Here is a 22,322-nt window from a genome sequence, read left to right on the forward strand (position 1 = left end):
AAGTATTGGAATTTAACAATAATAGGGTCTAGAATGTATAATGTACCCATTTTCATTACTGTTGAGTGTATATTGTAAGTGGTTTGTAAATAAAACATCAAAGTATTTTCAGTATTCTTGGTATTATTTCTTATACCACTAACATTGGTAACATCTCATAAGCAACTTAAATATTTACATCCCTAAATATTTACATAGCTTCATGTTGTAATACATACATTATAATCTCATCTTCAAGTAAAGTATCTGTATTGTACTTTCGATTTGTAGTATTGTTTCATTTGAGGTAAATGCTTAAACAATTACATTAAATTTATATAGGGTTATTCGCCAGTAACTGGCCACTGTTAGTAATTGGCCGCCCTAAACTAAAACTGAATTCTATTCACCAATAAACAGAATTCATTTTAGTATAAGGCGGCTAGTTATTGAAGGCTGGCCAATTATTGAAACCTTATACTAAAATGAATTCTGTTTATAGGTAAATAGAATTCATTTTTAGTTTAGGGTGGCCAATTACTAACAGTGGCCAGTTACTGGCGAATTACCCTAATTGGGCTTTAGGACTTGTAATAGGTAAATTTATATTTATTAAAAAAAAGTAGATCATAACCTTAATACTTATAATTGTTCGTGATAAAATCTGCAGTAAATAGTAACTGGGCATGATATGGGCAGTGTACCTTATGAGCAAAAGCATGTAAAGGAACCACCTTGAACTTGAAATTTGCATCTGACAAAAGGGGATTAGAATCTATCTGACAATTATGTGATTAGGGCACAGGGTAGGCCTAAATTATGTGATTAGGGCACAGGCCAGGCCTAAATTAGTACAAGTACTTTTCAATCGTGGAATACAAAGGGTGCTCTCTATTATCATACACCTCAAAAACACAATAAGCATTTTTTTTTAACTTTTTTGTATAGTGAATCATCAAGTAAATTTCTACAATTTTTTTATCGATAATATATAATCGATCAACACAACCATTTTTTACTTAGCAGTTATAATAAATACTTGAACCAGTCTGTAAGACTTTCTACAACTAATTTTAACTTTAAGGTGCAGAGGGTTCAGTCAGTATAATTTTTGAAAAATCGTAGCGCTTCTTTAGATCATAATATGGTCGCCAAATATATGAATAGCAATCTTGAGGCCTTTCTCTACTAACTTCATCGATTGGAAACCTGACTAAACAAATTTCGCACGATAGAAAAAAATCACGAACATAATTCTAAAATGCACATTTGAAAATCTTTTTCACATACTTAAGCTATTAACTGTAAATTGCTTCTAAAAATGGGGTAACGTTATTGATTATCGTAGTCATCTATTACTTCTTTTGTTAAAAATAACTAAAAAAAACTATGATTTTCGCTATCCCGGGCACGCACCGCTGTCCGCTCAGTGCTTAGCGAGCTGCGTTCGGAGGACTAAGCTTACTGCACCTTAATTCGCCACATCACTCATATCATTTTCATAACAGGAAACTTATAACACATGGAATGTTTTTTATCACAATAAATTACTTAACTTTGAACTTATAATAGCAATTAACATTGATTCACAGCAATTTGGAATGTTACATAAGTTAGTTATGATCTTTGTTTTGAAATACCATAACATTTTACAACTCGATATTTTCTTATTGAATGACCTTAACAATCGACTTTAGCCTGAGAACTATGAGAACAATACATTTTAATATTAAACGCAACTGCTTGACTTAGGTACACAACTCACGTTGTTATCTCGATTTAATCAGTAGAATGAGTGATTAGCGTTAACTTGACCGTACGGTAGGCGGTTCGCACCACATGTCTCGAGTGCTAAGAAAATTGTGTCACTGCTAAACGTGATAGCAGTATTAGGTCAAGTGCCTCTACGTTCATTTCATTATAAATAAAGAAGATAATGATAGCGCGGAAAATAACTTATTCTATTATTGTCTTTGTTTCTTTTATATCTACTACTTACCTACGTTCAAAACTTTTTTGTATTTAACACACGTCGGCTCTTAATGGTGAGACTATGCCCAGGTCGAAACGTGGTATTTTCTATAGATCGTACTTTATGTATTTAAGTAACCATTTCAAATGGCGTTAAAAATTACATAGAAACAGAGTAAGCTAACAATCACGACGACTGACAGTGCTTTGTGTTATTTATAAATATAAAATTGTAGGAGACTGGAGTTCAGTTACCCCACCTACTTTTATTTTAATTTCTACTCCGACATCTCATGCACGTTTCCATAAATAATCTTGGGCATATCCCCCGTTAATCGCAGCTAACAGACTGTGATGAACACTATCTACTTAATTTTGATTTATTATACTCTAAATCATAATTAGATTCCAAAAAATGTTGCCACTGCAATAATTTGTTTGTAAAATAGTAAATTCCTTTTTATTAATAAATACGCTAAGATAATTTATTTATTGGTAATTTTACGCCTACGATTTAAAAAAAGTACTTTTATTTACTTATTTTTAAATAAATACAAGACGCGCTAGTAAAAAGTGGCAACATTGTCTTACTTGTTTTGAAATCTAATTATGATTTAGAGTTTAGTTAGGACTAGGATACGATGGTTGTTGGTAATAGGTAATGGTGGGCTGTTTGTCGTCGGGCGGCTCGGAGTCGGAACCGCACACGTCACACTCGTTCACTCCACACTCGCACACTGAGTTAGGACGGATGGAATACCGCAATTTCTGCAAGAAAAAATAATTGTCATTAATTATCTCATTCTTGCGTACGTTTATATAACTTAAATTGATAAAATGATTACATTTTGTGGTTCTCATGCTTGAAATCTATTTTTGTCAATAATCAGTTAATAATAAGTTAAGTCCAGCAAGTACCTAGACTTAGCCCACGAGATAACCACCATGTGGGATGTTGACTCGACGATCATTGTTCCTATAGTCGTGTCAGCGAACGGTCTCATAGCGAAGAGTCTCGACCAACACCTAGAGAGACTCTCGCTGGGTGGTTGGATCAAGGGTCAGATGCAGAAGGCGGTAATTTTGGACACGGCGCGTATATATAGTACGTCGGTTCCTCACTCTGCGGCCCTGACCACCGGCAGCTTGGACCCTGCCCCGCTGCCGGCGGCACCCTAAGTTAGGTTTTTTATAATGTGTTTATATATTTTTGTAATGTTTTGTATGTGTTTTTATATTTTACTTTTATATTCATATTATAAAAACCCTAGCCTAAGAAGAATGATGAATAAAGAGATAAGTTGTTAAAACGTTAAGAACGTAAAATATACGTACCTCTAATATTGTTTTTCCTGGCGCTCTTGCGACGACAAAGCATGCATAAACTGGTATGCACAATAGCGAAAGAGACGCGATGACCCAGCCGAGACCCTGCGCCCACCCAGGGTATTGGTACTGGCGGTAACTGGGCGGCGTGTAGTCCACCAGGCTAGCGACCCATAGCGCCAGGAGCAGTGCTGGCGCCGCAATTAACCAACATATTCGGAAGTATAGCGATGGGTAGCGACCTGGAATATACAAAAAGCGATTTAATTATGATTGCCATAATTCTCACAGATACAAGATTAGGATCTGTGTATCTATATACTGCTAGTTTCCTACTGTTGTGGGTTCATTTCACTATTGAGAATGTTGAAATGCTGTCTCACCTGTCATTTGCTTGATGTTCTGGGACAGTTTGCCGGCGCCATAAAACCATGCTATGGCAACCACTTCAAAGAAGGCGAGATATGTGATACTGAGCGAGGCAGCGTAATAATCCATTAGTTGGAATACGTAGATGCCACTGTGTATGATGTGTGGTAACCCACATAGAAATGATACCACACAGACACATAGTACCAACAGTTCGTGGTAGACAAGCTTCTTCCGTATCATATCTGGAAAACCATCTTGAATTGAAGTTACTACGACTTCCACTATGGCAAACTGAAATATAGACGGTTTATTAATATTTTTCTTAATTCATTTTCAATAGGTAGCTGATCTAAACTTTAATGGCATGAAAGCAGTCAAGTACCTGGCTGTTTAATCCTAGGCAGAGGAACATAAAGAAGAATAAGACTGCCCAAAGTTGCGATGCAGGCATCTTTGCTATTGCTTGTGGATATACGACGAACAGTAAACCGGGACCTGAAATTATTTAACATTAGAAAGGCACAAGGTCGATATTTTAAGGGTTGCTATAAAAGTACTTGGTTTGGTTACTAGTTACTAGTAAATACTTACTGTCAGCTATGACATCCTTTACAGAAGTGTTCTGTTCGAAAGCTATGTTTCCAATCGTAGCAAAGGTAAATATCCCCACGATCAGACTAGTGACGGCATTGACGAGAGATACTGCCAAAGTGTCGTGCAAGAAATTGTTGTCAAATTTGTTATATGAGGCGAACATTATCATCGATCCAAAAGCTATTCCAATCGAATTGAAGATCTGCGACGCCGCGTTAACCCACGGCCTTGATGTCTTTAACAATTCCCATTCCGGTTTGAAGAAAAATCTTAATCCTTTGTCGGCGCCATCGAGGGTGAGCGATCGGCCAAGAAATACTATAATCAGCAGAAATGGAAGTGTTGTTGTGATGTACCGCACTTTAGCCGAAGATTTGATACTTTTCCACAGGGCGAAGTACACTAACAACCAAGCACAGAATAAGCAAGCTGCCAACTCCCACCGCATGCCACCGGGATATTCGATACCATCACTCATGCTTAATACCTTTTTCCTGAAAAAATAGTAGAGCATAAGTACAATTAGGTAAGAGTAGCACATGATGTATTTCATTTGAAAGATTAAATTTAAGAAACTTGATAATGATAGAAATATAGTAGATATAATTAGCATTAAAACTTGTGGCTAGGATAAGTGAATGAGGTTTTTTTCTAGTACCGATTTCTGGGTATTTTTATTATACTAAGCGTTTCGTGGAAAATGACTTGTTATAAAACTATTGATAATAGAAACCGGAATCGTCAAAAAGATAACATTGAGGGAAATGAGACACACCATGCTTGACGCGCTTCAACAGAAAATATAAAGCTTACTCGAAGAATTGTTCAGTGGCCGTTTGAGATCCGTTTGGCTTGGTAAGATTATGAATAGGTTGCCAGCATTGAGCAGTATTCCATCGGTTGTTGCAGTTAGCCCACGGGACTACGGCTTTAAACGATGTGAAGAAGTAGTAAATTGCCCAGGCTATTATTACTGCGTAATATGTCGACATTAAGAACGAGATCACCACGCTTGCGATACCAGCACCTGAAAGCCATTAGATGCAGAATTAATTACGGGTACAATATTGAGTGGTTTGTAGGGCTTCCAAATACCGGACTTCTTTCAATACCGGTATTAATACCGAAACTGTCTTCATCAATACCGGGATCCCCGGATCCCGGTATTTACTATGAATCGCTTAAAATTTTTGAGTTTTATAAAAAAAGGCTCACTGTAACACCAGATATGTATGTCCTTAGCTTAGGATATTAAACAATAATCGCCATCTGCAATAATTATTATTTCACCCTCCAGATTGGCAATCATTTTATCCACCTTGTTGACTTCACCAGTCTCATTTTTAGTTCAACATAATAAACCAGCCAACTATATTCAAATTTGTCACCAAAAATTCGTTTGCCATACTATAATGCCTTGCTCATTTCTTTCTACTTTTTGTTTTAAAAACTAATAACATATCTCTTTATTCATATATTATATATATTACAAAAACATACCAAAATACAATAAATAAAAACAGGAACCATATAAAAGAACTAATGAGGAGGCACACTGAAAGGTTGGGACAGATGTCGTCTCTGTGATCCGTCATTGTGACAAGCGTATGGTTGCGAATTTTTTACTAATACATACTTGCGATTTATCAAGAAAAATGTATTCATTTATGACTGTACGGGAACTACAAACCAAGCTTCGAAGAAGAAATGCTACAGTTGGTGGTAAAAAGGCTGATTTGATACAAAGATAATCACTTAATATATTTCAAGTTATCTTGTGTATTTTACCGTTTATTCAAATTTTCGGAGGCTCACGTGCAGTTTTTCCTCTTATATTACAAGTGTTCGATCGAAAACAAACTTTGGTGTATACCTGGATCACCTGAATGTACAAGAAGGCGTTTCATATACGCCCGCCCTACGACACAACAGATAGGTACACAAAGTCGTGATGCGTATGGAGTAAAGCATGTGTAGCCAAGCTATTATGCCCTAAATTATGTACTACTTCATTAATACTAAGCTACCTGTGTATTTACTCTTTCCAAAATATTTATCTTCCTTAAAATGCAGCCTTTACAAATGATGCAAACGGTCTTTGTCATTTGCCATAGTTTTTGATACTCAAAGCTTTTTCTCACCGTTTTATGCATATCGGGTCCTTGGGAAAAAAGGGAGATCCTATATTTCCACAATTGGTTCGCGGTAAGCCCTCAGACAGAAACAGTGACAGTTTGCCTCCTCATTATATTAATATGTATCCTATACTGAACATCAGAACACATCACCAAATATTTATCTGACGCATATGCACAGATATTGTTTCAATTAAATGATCTTTAATTAAATGGGCAAGTAATGTTCTTGATACAGCCGAATTGAATCATTTTATAGGATTTTAAACGGTATAATCGGCACATTTTCCTTGTTTTTGAAAATACCGGGATCCCGGTAATGCATTAAAAAATACCGGTATTGAAAAATGCGTTTAAACAGACGGGATCCCGGTATTTCGGGATCCCGGGATCCCGGTATTGGAAGCCCTAGTGGTTTGTGTATGCTTTTTATTAACCGACTTCCAAATCCCAAAGGAGGAGGTTATCAATTAGATTGTATGTTTTTTATTTTTTTTTATGTTTGTTACTCCATATCTCCGTCATTACTGGACCGATTTTGAAAATTCTTTTTTTGATTGTATGTATATGCATACAGATTGGTCCCGTTTTTGTCAAAACCCAGTTCTGATGATGGGATCCATACGTATAGAATTTTCTGTATTTTCATCATAAAATCAAGCATTTACATTAAAAACTGTCGCATTTGATGAAGTGGAAAACTGCTGATCATGATAAGAACAGAACTCTTCAACGACGTGTACTATGACACGTTTGGTGATTTCGAATTTCGATTTTGACTTGGACTGGGACCCGGACTCGGACCCAGACCCGGACTCGTACCCGGATCCGGTTCGGACCCGGACCTGGACTCGGACTCGGATCCGGACTCGGACTCAGACCCGGACCTTAACCCGGAAAACCACTATGATTAGGTACCTACCATAAAATGTAGGTATAAAGTATGATGATGCCAAACCCCTCCCGCTCAAACTCCCGTACACCGCACCGCATGCGCCGTTAAGTGGGTTAGGTTAGGTTTGAACTGCGATCCTCACAGAACCGAACAAAAGTGGGTTAGGTTAGGTTAGAACTGCGAGCCTTACAGAAACCAAATGCTACTAGAAAAGTGGGTTTGATTAGGTTCTCCTCACAGAACCGAACTGCTATCAGAGAAGTGGGTTAGGTTAGGCTAGAACTACAACCCTTATACAGAAACGAAATGCTACTAGAAAAGTGGGTGGTTTTACCTCCTTTTCTACATAGTGCACCATCTACCATAATCTTTCACCGGGCCCACTAGAAGTCGGTTTTTTTTTCTTAAAAAATATTTTAGGTTCATTACTTTACTATGCTTATTACAGGGACGCGATGTAGAACTATTTAAGAGCCATGATGCTACGCGTTTTGAGTTTTAATATATTACTAGCGACCCGCCCTGGCTTCGCACGGGTTAACAAATTATACAATTATATCTTCCTCAAGAATCACTATATCGATAAGTAAAAACCGCATGAAAATCAGTTCAGTCTTTTTGAGTTTATCGCGAACATACAAACACACAAACAGACAGACGCGGCGGGGGACTTTGTTTTATAAGGTGTAGTGATTGGTATGTATTAGCATTTAATTAAGAAAAACTTTTTGAATTATGTAACTACTTTTTACTACGACTTTTATAGTTGCATATCACATTTCAATTCTTGCACGGGAATATACAGAGCGTTTTTTTTTCGAAAGAAATAGCTTCTCCGGGATTTTATAAAACGTAAACGGGCATACGTTAAATAAATGTAAACTATCTACCTAATACCTACCTAATTACGTATCGTATACAACATGTACATGTGATATTAGCGCCGATATATATTTAGAACAAGGAAGAAGGTTGGACATTTATTGGAAGTACTTACAATAATACTGTATCGTTTATATGTACCTACAGTAGTTTGTATGAATATCATTCAATTTATCTTCGCCTTGAATCATTACGTAAATACATGGGTGCGGCAAAACATGTGTTCTTTTGATATTGTTCAATTATTGAACCCGACAATATAGTGTAGTGTAGGTTACAAGATGTATGAGTAAAACAAATTTGTTGACTAAGAATACTAAGACGTAGACGTACAGTCAGCTCCAGAGATATTTGACACCTCCTGCAAATAAATTTCTACCTACCTACCTACGTTACTACGCTTATAGTTCGTTTTTTTAGCATTAGAAAGAAGGTAAGCTATCTTGACATGTCTTTTAATAAAAAACGCTTTTTTAAAATCAGTAACTATTCTGCAAGCAGAAGAATATAAATAGTAATTGTTACATATTTGACGTGACTTTTTTTTAAACGTTTTTTTTTCATCACGTCATTCTTTAACCACAAAATAAAACGAACTATAGTCGTTCTATAAGTACTGTCCCAAATAATTTTATTGTAAAAAAAGTTATAGGTAGAGGTCTCTTATTAATTCGATCATTGCATAATGGTTTAATAGCTTTTAGTTGTGATTAACTTACAATTTAACGCCATTTTCTGTCGCAGTTTTGCACAATTGTATGTAACATTAGGAAGTCATAAAGCCCTCACTCCCGTTCAAGATGATTTTAATCCCTAGTATATTTACTATGTTAGGGCATAGTAGTAGGTATATATAATATTAACGTACATTATGTTAAGTAAGTTACCTGTAAACAGAGGGCATATTTGCGAAAGTGCTCCAATTGGTCCGTGCGCAGTGTACTGTCCAATCGCTAGCTCCATAAAGAGCATAGGTACGCCACAAACTAGGAGTATTATGAAGTAAGGGATGAGGAATGCACCTGAAAAAAAGAAGATTTTGTTATTTTTACTTGCCGAAGGACACGTAAACATTGATGAATATTACAGTCGATTATTGACAAAAAGAAAATAATAGATGATTACGCGAGATCAATCTCGTGGTCGTGGTCTTTTTCCGGTACCACGAGAGCAATGTCACTTACGAAACTTGGGAGATAATAGGCCATAGATGGAGGCATAGTAAACGTCATAATTTCATAGAAGTATTGACGTTTAAAATAACACTTTCACCTGCCAACTTTGCTTGGTTTGGCTCTAATAATGACCGGCTGTCAGATGCTGTTCACTTAATGCAAATACGAATGAATCCTTTGATTGGCATGTAAATCCTACTATGATGTTTGGAAATGTTCAAATGTTATCGTTCGATGAGTCGATAGACGATTAAATCGGCGTAGTCCGTGTCTCATCTTCCACCTGATTTTAAAGCATAGCATGTCCGTAAACTGGTTTGTACGTACATGATATAAAGATCATTACAACGAATGGCACGTTCATAACATTGTCCCGTCCTCTCGTTGCGCTAACAACGAATTGACCTACAGGAACCAGCGTAATTAACCTGCTAATTCGCCCACTGAGATGATTGTCGTGCTCTTATACCTTTTGGTTCTGAGCTTTGTTTCTCAAATAGGTAAGCGAGTTTTCCTGTTTAGTAACAGGCAACTCGTGTTTATGCTAACACATGTTGTTATAGTTAAATGAAAAATATAGTATTTTTTTTAGCGTCCTTGCATGTAAATATAAGTATTAGTAAAAATTATCGAACAGAGAGTTATGGTCAAGGTATCTTTTTGGTTAATAAATCTTTGATAATGCCACAACATACTTAAGACCTCTTCGTAATGCATTACAGTCGTGTCAAGTGCAGTTGCCATCATTTCGTAAAATTATTGGTATATTTCAACATTTGAAATGTAACAATCTACCAGAAAACTAAGCAGAATATCGCTAAGGGTGATCAAATGACTCTTTGTAGATACAAAGAGTCATTTGATCACAGCACAGCATAAGATTATGCTTAAAGAATCAAAATTTGGAAACACCACTCGAAGCCGTATTAGTACCTATGCAGCCTATTTAACAATAATAAAGATAATGACTAATAATCACTTGATATCTCGAGTTTGCGATGTGTGAAGTATCAATTTACCAAAGGAATCAGCTGTAATTCACACCACATTGTCGTGTAGCTTAGTTTGTGTGATGGTACCTCGGTGTCAACTAGCCGCAGTTAGCGTGCTGGGACACAAACAAATCTCGGACACGATCTCACGATTTGTTGAATACATAACATTTCCTACTCCACTTACTTATCGTGATTTATCTCTAATTCGATACTGCCAAACTTACGTAGATTGATTACGATTATGACGTGTCTATTTTTACCGGAATAATAAAGATAGCATTTGTTTGAGACCATAACGTGACGGAGTGACTCAGGTGGGTTCGGTAACGTTGAGTAGTATACTTATACTTCAATTGTTTTATTGCTCACTTTGTCTTAAACACTAAATACTCGTAGTCATTTGCTGAAAATAATAGGTATGTGAAACGACGATTATGTACCTAAAGTTAGGTGAAGCGCGAGTGTCTAGCTAGTAGGATAAACGGCTCAACCGTTTATTATCCTATGGATACACGTATAATACCTATTGCGTTTTTGACTTCTTCACGTGGGGTGAAAACTACGTCGAACGAACATTAGAACGCCAATCATGGTGGTTTTTAGGTACCTACCTACTTTTGGCACGGGAACTTACGAAGTCGAAGTTAAAAATGTCGGAGATTATTGCCATACTCTTGGCCTTGCGTCCCGGATAGACGCATTAGTAAGCAATACAAAGAAGATAATGTGCCAGTAAATATCATAATAATACCTTTCATTAGTGTCAATGTCCTCATGGTCGCCTTAATTTATGATTCCGTGACATCGTGTAAGGATAATTTTTACCCAAGTGATAATAAAATGGTCGCGGAACATTCTGTAGAGATCGCGGTGCAATGCCACGAAGATCACGACGTTTTTGTCATCCTAATGAGTGATTTAGCGTCGTCCGGCGACAGCATAACTTGTTAACATTAGCGTTGAATGAGTGTTAAATGGTCTGTGCAAAACTTGCGCTCGTCGCTAAAATATGTCCGTAGATAACTTCGTGTACATATGATTAACGCTTCGGAAACGAGACCGCGACTTTAATTTGTTTATTTTTGCGGGCAAAAATATATAAACTGCAATTATCTCTGTTCGTTGTCGTTAATGAGTAAAACTTGGTAGTTGGTAATCTTACCTCCTCCGCTTTTGTAGCAGAGGTATGGGAAGCGCCACACATTGCCCAAGCCGACGGAGTAGCCCACACAAGCTAGCACGAACTGTATCTTGTTTGGCCAGAATGGCCGTCGGGGTTTCAGGTGGTCCGTTTCCGCATCCTCCTCTTCCTCATCGCAATCGCTTTCGTGAGACCCCGTGTCTTCATCCGGCGGCCTGTAATTAAAAACAAAATCTTAAAAAGTTGTTGTAGTTTACTGACGAATGAACTTTCTTCTACTACTTTTATCTGAATTCTCTTTAGCGTTGACCAATTAACCTAAAAAATTACGGGCCGCTACTTATAATTAGTCTTTTCAACGAATTTCGCAGAGTGTAGATATTGACTTGAAGACGTCAAAAATGTACCTACACACATGTTGGATGATCGGGTTTTTACATGCGTTTATTGTAAATATTTCCTGAAAGTAGAGTCGCATATCGGCAAGTATATTTGTGAAATGCACGTGTAGTCGTGTATTTCTGTAAACGAGGTCGTCTTTAAACCGAAAGTTAATGCCAAATGACATCCATTTGTCACTGAACCTATAGTGACAAGTTTAAAAACGCCTCTCCTATAGTTTCGGACTGCTGACTCTGCATAATACGGTAGCTAGGTTAGGACCTTTAAGTCTTACTTTTTTCTGCTTTTCAAGTCCTATTTTACCAGAACATAACTTTTGTAATTACCTACTTAATACCCTGCGGCATGGTGCCGTATAGATGCTGGCAGTATTTCCTCGCTGTATCGCAATAAGTACTTATTCTTTGTACTAATTAGATCCTAACGTCAATTAGCCCGCGTAAAGATAATATTTAATTTATGATATAGTTTTTATACTTAATTGTATTATATATTTATATATATGTAAATATTTGTCAATCATGATAACGAATATATCTTCAAGTAAGTAAGTAGACAACGATGAGGTGTTTTAATTTGAAGTGACATGTTTACATAACTGATTAAATAGGCAGGCACCTTCTAGACTATGTGCAGATAACGACGACGACGTTAAGGTCATTCAGCTCAAATTAAAGCTTGAACTTATCCCATTTGTGCATTTATGTGTGTTTTGTTATGTAGCGAAACGGTGTTTGTAATAAAATCTTATACTTAAGTTAAAGTTGATCCTGTTTTGTGAACGTTGTTCGTATGTAGTCAGTCAAATGTATACATATTATTATGTCATAGAGCTTGACTATAATAGAGCCGGAAGGTGGCCATAGGAACTATGCAATAAATCAACGTAACCCCATCGTAGTATTTGAGTTTGTTACAATCGTCTCATGTACCGTGAAAAGTACAGTTGGCAGTAATAGTTATTTGTTTTACAAGGGGGCAAAGTTGTTGTTTAACCGCTCGTGTTAATATTGACACCCGAGCAAGCGAAAGATTCGAAAAATGGAATCTTAAGCGTTGCGAGGGTTTCAAGGCACGAGGGTTAAACAAATTTTGCCACCGAGTGAAACACAAAATTTTTCACCACACCAACGCGACGAAAATACTAACTGTAAAATATCAAATCAAATCCAAATTAACGTTATTAAATATTTATCAAATTCTACTAGCCAACATAAGGAAACAACTCAAAATTTGCATCAGATTACTTTGCCCCACACCCACATGTGGATAAAATGCAACTTTCTCATCAGTTTTTGAATAATGAAGAGCACCTTTACCAGTTGGTGTGGAGAAAAACATTTTTTTGACACTTGCCATAAGACCCATTTTTAATATTAGTTTTAAATGGATTAGGTATGTATTGTGTTCATTCAACACGCGGAAGAGTAATGATAGCGGCTCTACGGTAACTGTTTAACCTTGTCACTTGTTTGGTTTTAAAGATGGATAACTCGTGGTGCTGTAGATTAAGTGACGTCATTTAGAGCTCAAGGGATTTAATTCATGCACGGGTGAAGGCATTTTTCCTAATTATGAAATACAGATCGTAGAAAATTTGCAGTACTTATCCGGTTAATTAGTTTACCACATTATACATAACTTTGATGGCTTGCTATGATGGCATTGAGTTATTTGTATATGAACTCTCATGTACGTACAATAATGAATCCTTACGGAATCTCGAGATTAGAATGGATGTAGTAATTCAAAACATCTATTTAAATAAATAAAACATTTTAGTAACTACCGGAGTACCAAGATATCGCGTATCATTCATACCTACAAGTAACGTATTTTCGGTTGTAATAAATGATTTCATGCGTTAAGTAAAGAATACGTATTTCGATCATTAATCAGATAGTGATTCATGACCGTCGTTCATTGTTGATTCCAAGATAAAATGCGGGATATCGAAGTTATGACCTTCATACACTGGAAACGATAAGGTTGCTTATCGTTTCCAGTGTATGAAGGTCATGTCGGCCAAGGCGCGCAACATGTAAAGCTAATGGGATTTTAGGGGATTTTCTCGAGATGAACAAAATTCCACTTAAGCCTTGATAAGTTCGATACGTGAATACAGTGATCGTTACAAGTTGAATGCATTTTCCGTTGCAGATAAAAAGATCTGTGCGCACACGTTCTTATTGATAATGAAGTTGTGTTTTCATATTTTGAGTTCTTTGCTTTTCACATTAAGTGTACAAAAAATGCACTCAATGAAATGTATTAATGTCAAACAGATGATATATGAACCGACAATTGAATGCGTAATTCACTTGGCGTAACATGTATGATGATTTTTTTCCAATTTGATTGCTACGTCATGGCTACATCACTCATTCTCACATTAGCGCTTGAGCGCTTCCAGCAGTAGCTCGGAATAAGATAATTAGCGCTCAAATGGTCCAACAAGACAGTGAACTCGAAATGATCATCACTGAAGTGGTGAAACGAAATAGTTATTTACGATACAAGTGCGGAAAAGAGGAAATTACCTATTCGCACGTGTATCGTACAACGTTTTACAGTACATATGGCCCTTTAAACTTTTGACATCGCACGAAAAGTGCTATTTTACACACTAGTGCGGGAAAATAGGACCATAATGAACCTGTTGACCTAGAACTATGAAATTTGGCAAGTAATATCGTTTTACACTAAAAGTGAAAAATCTGAAAACTAAAAATTTAATAAATTAAACAATATAAGTTAAATTTGTACGGAACCTTCGGTGGGCGAGTCCAACTCGCACTTATCCGGTTTTTTTTTAAATGTAGGTATGTTTCCCGATATCAAACACATCTGGATCGATTAGGAATATTATTTTTTTGCTTGAATGTACATCTTTCGCATTTCGCATTTGGTTGGGATATTCAATGATGGGATCAGGAAGATATCGAGGGAACCTCTCTTATCTTATTATTATAGGCACATCTATAGTGATATGTACTTTTTGCTCTTGGACATTATCATTTGACGAAGCGGAACTGCTGATGGAGATCATTAAATTATCGGTCCAATATTTTAATGTTAGAACTGCCTTTATCTCATACTCTCAACTTGTATTCATAGAGTTATCGCATTTGGGCTAATTATTATGAGTTGGCGTTACGCATATTTCCTGTGGACACAATAACATAAATGGGTTAAAACTGTTAAAAGCCTTATTCTCTTACTTAGACCCTTATGTTCAAACCTTCTACTTCTTAAAAGTTGTATGATCAAAGCATAAGTAAAAAATACGAGTACCTACGTAGGTACCTATACACAAATCGTTAAGTGTATGTTCGTGTCCACTTGAAAACCGCGTTTTCCGCAATGGTTAAGTATGATTTATTTAGCCTACCTATTGTCCCATATTGGGCCTGGAGGTTATAACAATAAATATTAACCATTATTTTCACTGGAAATTAAGGCTTTTGCAAACGTTGAAGTGCATTTACCTGTCGCTATGTATAAAAGGAGGAAACAGTAATTTCATTGCAGTTTAGCTTGGAAGGTGTTTGCTTTACGAAAAACATCCACTATAATTATTTTTATGTAGGCATAGGTATGTACGCGGCAGAAAGTAGATACATTGTTTACGTATAACATATAACAAATAAGTACAGAGTAGTGTTTTAGTTTCATCTGGAAGTGCGATAAAGTGATTTATTGATGTCTGTTGCAATTCATAACTGATAATGTAACTTGTGAATTTGAATAAGACAAAGCAATTTATTATATAACACTTTAAACTCTCGCGTTTTGTACACATATTTAATTGCACAAACGGGTCTACCGCGATATAATTTCATTGTTTTTACCTTTAATTCCGACGTTTCAGCCATGGTCTAATAAAACATGGTCTTCTATTCCCAGAGTGACACGGGCCTACGTCACAATAACATTGCCACTTTATTTCAACATAACATGTTACATGGGTACATTATAGCTATGGTTAATAAGTTAAAATATTTCTTTATAATTTTATAATTTTCATTTATAATGTATTTTATCTTAAATTTTACAATAACACGTCAATTTTAATTATTCGTTAGCAATATCTTCCGATTCACGAAAGAAATTTCAGACGTTCGGGTAATTCTGTTTACATTACTGGCAACACAGGATAGCGCTGTCACATTTGACAATTCGGATCTAGATAACTTCATGCCCTGACCGTCATCCTTGTCGAACGCGTGTTAATTGTTATTTCCTTCTCGCTCAGTGTCAGCAGTCGCAGTGTTTTCCAAACTTTTCACGTCGTAAGCTTGGTAATTAATGTGTAACTGTGAATTGGTTTTTCAAACGTTTGTCTTGTATAGATAAATTAAGTTTAATTTAATACATTAGATTTGTTTTATTTTACTATGTTTCTACATGAATAACTTAAAATTAATGCCGTTAAAATAATTTTCACCGTTGGTTAAAATTCTCCCACATTTTAAAGTTTGAGAACCTGTAAACAGCATGATGACGTAGGCCCGTGTCAGTTAGGTCATACGCGAATCTCGGAATAGAGTACCAGGCGGAGTATATTATTATACCATGGTTTCAGCTGAGTTGCACCAGCTGTGGTCACGGAAAGACTGACGTCCCAACAAATGTCAACAGAGATATTAATAAAACACCACTAAACTACCCGAAATTAGTTTATAAAAATGTTTGGGGTAGACAAAGAAATTGCAGCTACCCGTTAAAGTTTAATGTTTATTGTCCACGGCACGACACGCAACACTCACAGTATCCGGACACTGGAACATTTTTATAAACTAATTTCGGGTAGTTTAGTGGTGTTTTATTAATATCTCTGTTGACATTTGTTGGGACGTCAGTCTTTCCGTGACCACAGCTGGTGCAACTCAGCTGAAACGTCGGAATTAAAGGTAAAAACAATGAAATTATATCGCGGTAGACCCGTTTGTGCAATTAAATAAAGCAATTTATTATGTTTAGTTTCGTCATGGTATTGTGTAGGTATTATGAATTATGGAAATAGTGCGTGCTGTGGTCAAGTAAAACTTATAATTTGGATGGATTTAAGGTAAATTCAGATGCCTAAGTTTTCCACTACTAGTCTTAACTAGTAGGTAACATCTTTTTGGTAAGATCGGTTAATTGAGTCATTTAGTATATTTATATTTTCAAATCTTCAAGTATTTTTTTTGATATTGATTTGAACTTGACACAAATTACACAGTCTTATAAATAAGTATCTGACTTCTATTTAGAATTTATGAGTTGTTAGGGGCAACTTTCCTCAATCGTACCATCTACTAACTCTATATGGAAATACTCACAGATTTTTTTTGGAATGACTTTAGTCATTTTTATCAATTACAAGTGGTGTTTAGTTAGTAGGTATATTGGATATAAAGTTAAATGTTATTTTACAGGTGCGCGCGTTTATGGTGGTGAGAAAGAAATAAGTATGCAGGGAAGGTAAGCAATTATAACATGAATAATCTTTGGGTTCATTTCTGCGTGTTATCATACTTATTTTTGTGTATATCATGACTCATGACAACCAAAAGCCACCAAGTATCAAAAGTATCAAAACCTACGTACGAGAAGGTACCTACGTTTAAATTTCAGTTGTACGGAGCATTTAAAATTAACCGATTTCACAAAACAGTACTTATAGGTACAATCATTTCAATCAGCAGTTCCAGTTCATCAAATGGAATGTGTGTGTTTCCAAAAGAAAGTTATCTACTTACTATGAAAAATACCCAAATCGCTATAGGTATGCACTTGTCCTCTTATCAGATTCTGACCTACATAATGGTAATTAGACCAACTGAAAAGTATACCCTCCCAAAATATTTTTCTAAATCGACTCGGCTGTTTTCAAGGAAGGCATCAGGGAACGAACATTAATAAACGTTAAATTTAAAACCTTTAACAAAAAAAGAACCGACTTCACTACACATTTTAAAATATCATAATTTTATGGCCTTCAGCAGGTCGACTTCGCAAAATTTTATCGAGAGCAAAATTTGAAGAGTTCCCTCGATTTTTCCAGGATACCGTCTTCGGACCCCGACTTCATCCTTGGGTATTATTTACAATGGTCCAATTAGAAAGCATACCCTTTAGTCAGAAATCAATCTATTTTTTTAATGTATGTTCCGAGTAGTCGGTGAGAAACGATTTTAGATCCGCCTCTTTTTTTGAAGTTGGGTATATATAAATTCGGAATATTTAATTTATAAGACAGAACATTAATAGCCACATACATATGGCAAAATCTTATTCCAAAAAAAATCTTGAAAGATTGATATTTAAATAAGCAGTTATTATGCAAATTTTCGTTTGGTGTATAAGGTGTATTCGGGTAATTCCGAATACACCAAAATTTAATGGAATTAAAGGTGATCTATGGATTTAACCGACATTCTGACGTATTCAGTATTACCCGAATCGTATTCAGTAAAAACTTGTTTGAGTTGTCATTTATTATGATCGTCTATTCAAACACTACAATATATGTTTGAATAAAACAAATATTTTGAAAATAATTAAGATCCAGTCGTAAGTAGGTTTGTTATCGATAAATTATTTAAGGAAATACTGGAATATATTTACCTATTTTTATGTACCTACCTAATTGGTAAACAAAGACAGCAGCAAGAGTCCATCGCAATTTTCATAAAAATGAAAATAAATTGCAAAATATAGAATGGAAGATGAATAATTATTTAGCTCTATCTATTGTATTAAATATGAGGTACGGACGGAGGGTACATCCCGCATTTTGCCGGTACCGAATAAATAGAAAAGTACATACTATGTTGAGTTATTAATGTCACCTTTGTTATTCATGCTTCCATTGTTTTCCAAATAGTGGTTGTTTGATGTACTTGCTTTTTTAATCTGGTCGGCAATTTTAATCCGTGTTTTTGTTTCGTATCTAACACAGAGTCAGTTCATTTTGACATCCGGTTATAATTGATGCAAATACAAATAATTGTATTTACACAAACAAATGCGCGCTAATCCTTTAATATCGTTTATCATTTTTTGAATTAAACTTTAATCAGTTGTTCTGCTTGAAATCCATCATCAAATAGACATTGCTAGCCTCATTTATTTATTTTATTTACTTTTTCACACACATAACTAATTCATATATACAATAACATTAAAAACTCTTAACAAGTTTTGCACAAAGTACAAACATATGATTATTTGATAAGTATGGAACATATCTTTGTATGTAGATACCTAGGTATAATACAAAGTAGATTATACTTATATTAACTCACGTAAAATGGTTCGACTAAGATAATACATTAAATGACACGGAGTGTGAAGGTGCGAATGGTTGTTTGATAAGAGCAGTTAAATCTAAATAGGATTATCGGGCAGGGATACCTGGAGTATCGTTTTCTTCCTTTGTACCTAAATGCACATGTGCAAATGCAAATGTAGACTGACTGTCGAGAAACCATAGGTATAGAAAGAATATAGGTAGGTATCAATGTGTTGACATACTCACGTAGGAGGTCGCACTAAATGAAACAGTTCCGTAGGCGAAGTCGGCACTCTTCTAATAACCAATTTACGCCCATCCGTGCATCCCATCCCGATTGATGCAAGAGATCTGACTGAAGGTGCTCCATATTGGTTTGTTCCACACTCGGATCCTTCGGGGTATGGGGTCACCTGCTCATAGGGGCGCAGGCATCTGGCTGATGCTGCACCTGAAGCGGTGGACACATCTCGGAGTCTGTGTGTATCGCTGAAGCTCTTCACCTTGCGCATTTGTCCAGAGGGCGTCACGATCGGTGTGGGTGCGTTAGTATGGAGAAGCTTTGAACTTTCCTCGTCCGGGTCGTCATATTGGTCCACGTTTATTGCCACGCTGGGCACAGCGGCTTCCACTGAAGATTCGGTTTTATTCATACTATCGGTTCACAGTGCCATAACTCTATGATGAATGATGTCGCGTACGTCGCTAGCGACGCGCGACGGCTAAATAATGAACGGACGCAAGCGAACGAGGTCGCTCTTAGCGTGGCGGACACCCGACTGTATCCGTCCGTCAATCGTAGCAATTGGTGAATAACTGCGATTCTGGGTAGTGGGGAGAGCACAGGAAGGGGGGAGGGTAGGGGGCCGCGCCTGCGCTCGGCGATGTGTGCTGGCGATGACAGTTACGTCACGGCTGCGCCTGCGATCACGTCAGGCAAATCACATTTCATTTCAAGATAATATATTGTAAATTGTTGCCGAGCTCTTCTTTTAATCTGAACAGCGTTCGTTTAATCTTACTATTTACAAATATATATCATGACTATTCATAGTCGTCTGCTTAACTGTATACTTAACCCTTTAGTGGGTAACGGCAAGATAAATGTTAGAGAATTTCTTTTTCGCCATGATGTAAAAAGAAATAACGTGTGGTGTGTAGAAAATGCAAACTTTTTTGGCGAATCATTTTTTTTTCGAATTTGACCAAAACTCATATAGTACCTACCCCTAACCTAACATTTTTTGCTCCTTATGACCTCAGGAATGCGTGGTAAAGGTAAAATCTGTCGTGTTCAATTGGTCCACAGTGTATATGTGTTTTTAAGATGATTTAGCGGGTAAAAATATTAATAAATAATAAAAAAACATCGTTCTTTGTAGGTCCTTCTTATTTAGCCCTTTAGGGCCTTACATAATCTTTCGATTGTTTGTGTTTCCTTAAAATAAAACCTTTATTTTTTAAAGCCACCTTAAAGCCTTTGTAGTTTTGGCGCTTTGACGCTCGGTATTTTCACGCACAAAAACCTACTCTTGAAAATTAATAAGAATAAAATTAAAAGTAGAAAAATTCCTGTCTTGGGTGAGACTTGAACTCACGGCCTCAAAACAAGACAGTAATTTTTTCACTTTCAAATAAAATGAATAAGAAGCTATTGGCTTACCATATTTGTTCATATTTCTTCTTTGAAGAGTCGAGTAACACCGGAATTCGAGACATCAGATGTAGATCGTTATCGCTCTAGCTGTTCGATTAAACTGGACGTTGCCAAAAGCTGGCAAATAATATATAATTTACCGAAAGTACACATACACACCCCTTTTGTAAATAACTGATGTTTGTCGCCAATCGTTACCTTTTCATTAGTGTTCCTAATTTACAAGTCCGTTTATATTAGTGATACGATACGCGGTAAGGTCGTAAGTAGGTACCAGCCATGTGACATTCTTTGCTGGTAGTTGCTTAAGTAAAGTTGCGTTTGTGGTTTTCCAGGTGGGTATAATGAGCCTAATAGCCTAGGATATAATCTATAGGAATGCAGTTTTATATCACACTTCTAAAATAATTTAACATGCAATATTTTACAAACCTGGATTTCGTCAGAATTATTCAGAAGGAATGGCGGAAATATATAGGAAAACCAGTAAATCATGCGACAGGTGATAGGTATGGGCTATATATGTAGTAAAAAAATGTATAAAATAGGTTTCGTCAATTCCTATCGCAGCGGACAAATTTTACTACATTTATGTAGGTATTTATTAATTTTAATATGAGAAAATACGAAATGCAGCACCGCGCAAGATAAGGAAAATTCACGTCTAGCTTTCACGACAGGGATTAACAAATAAACTTAATTTATCGTATCGTATCGAGCATTTGTGTGTATTGTACATTCTCATTGTTTTCTTATCTTTGTTATTTTTAATCGTTATATAATGTAACTCAAAGGATGACTGTTATTGGCCTTATTTTTATGTAAGCATTAATATGTCTTAGTTATATTTACGGCTGTTGTTATCCTGAATACCAATAAAAAAATAAATAAAAAAATAAAAAATAAAAATCTACATATACAGTGTGTTACCAGCATGCGGGCTTTTATTAAAACTGGTAATAATATGATCCATTAGCAGTTGTTTGCGTGTATTAGCAAATCATAATTATGTAAATTAACTGCTCAATTAAATTTCCTAAATTCGCACACGCAATGTAGTGGGTGTACTGCGTAATTGTCGTTACTCATATCGCTAACGCACGTGGTACAAGGCATGTCGTGGTACGAGGGTAAAAAACTGAGACAACTATCGTAAAATTATTGTCGTCCTTATCATGGAGGTTTTAATACATTAATTAAAGAGTTTTTTGTAAACTTTGACATGACAATTTCAAAAGTCGTCAACACGTCGGGTTGTCAAAACAAATCAAAAAATATTAGAAAAATTGGTATTAGCTTTTCTTTAAAATGGGTTACAATGCTCGAGAGTTGTTGATACACGTGGAACTGCAGCTCAAGGCTTAAGGCTTTATAGGAAACACTTCCCTAATTGACGACATCCGCACAATGCTCGATTGATAACAGCGGCTTTTCAGCGAGTTCGTGAGAATAGGCCAATCGCCCCTGGTCAGCCTGAACGGGCCATGCACGGGATCATGCCAGTGCAAGTTGAGGA

The 22,322-nt window shown here is 36.2% G+C and overlaps 1 protein-coding gene across 2 annotated transcripts; it reads right to left on the reverse strand.

The window, feature by feature from the left end:
- Nucleotides 1-105: 105 nt before the first annotated feature.
- LOC134793129 (sodium- and chloride-dependent GABA transporter ine-like) lies at nt 106-19,977 on the reverse strand. 2 transcript variants are annotated; one of them, XM_063764687.1, is made up of 10 exons: nt 19,396-19,977; nt 11,487-11,680; nt 9,042-9,176; nt 5,056-5,269; nt 4,240-4,736; nt 4,031-4,143; nt 3,660-3,939; nt 3,286-3,518; nt 2,583-2,718; nt 106-2,340 (listed from the first exon to the last, which is right to left on the reverse strand). In XM_063764687.1, exons 1-10 carry the CDS (start codon nt 19,800-19,802, stop codon nt 2,312-2,314), a joined length of 2,238 nt encoding a protein of 745 aa, XP_063620757.1. In that variant the 5' UTR covers nt 19,803-19,977; the 3' UTR covers nt 106-2,311. The 2 variants fall into 2 exon arrangements, with proteins under 2 accessions (XP_063620757.1, XP_063620758.1); XM_063764688.1 differs by having other exon boundaries at nt 106-2,299; nt 2,542-2,718; nt 19,396-19,976.
- Nucleotides 19,978-22,322: the final 2,345 nt, after the last annotated feature.

This window comes from Cydia splendana, chromosome 8 (genome assembly GCF_910591565.1).
Source record: "Cydia splendana chromosome 8, ilCydSple1.2, whole genome shotgun sequence".
NCBI lineage: Eukaryota > Metazoa > Arthropoda > Insecta > Lepidoptera > Tortricidae > Cydia > Cydia splendana.

Bases quoted from the DNA above. Each gene is read 5' to 3' on its own strand.
- LOC134793129 (XM_063764687.1), bottom strand. From the start codon at position 19,802: ATGAATAAAACCGAATCTTCAGTGGAAGCCGCTGTGCCCAGCGTGGCA. The intron at 3,519-3,659 runs GTGAGACAGCAT...TGTATATTCCAG, and splicing joins GAACATCAAGCAAATGACAG to GTCGCTACCCATCGCTATAC. The intron at 2,719-3,285 runs GTACGTATATTT...TTTTTCTTGCAG, and splicing joins CAGGAAAAACAATATTAGAG to AAATTGCGGTATTCCATCCG.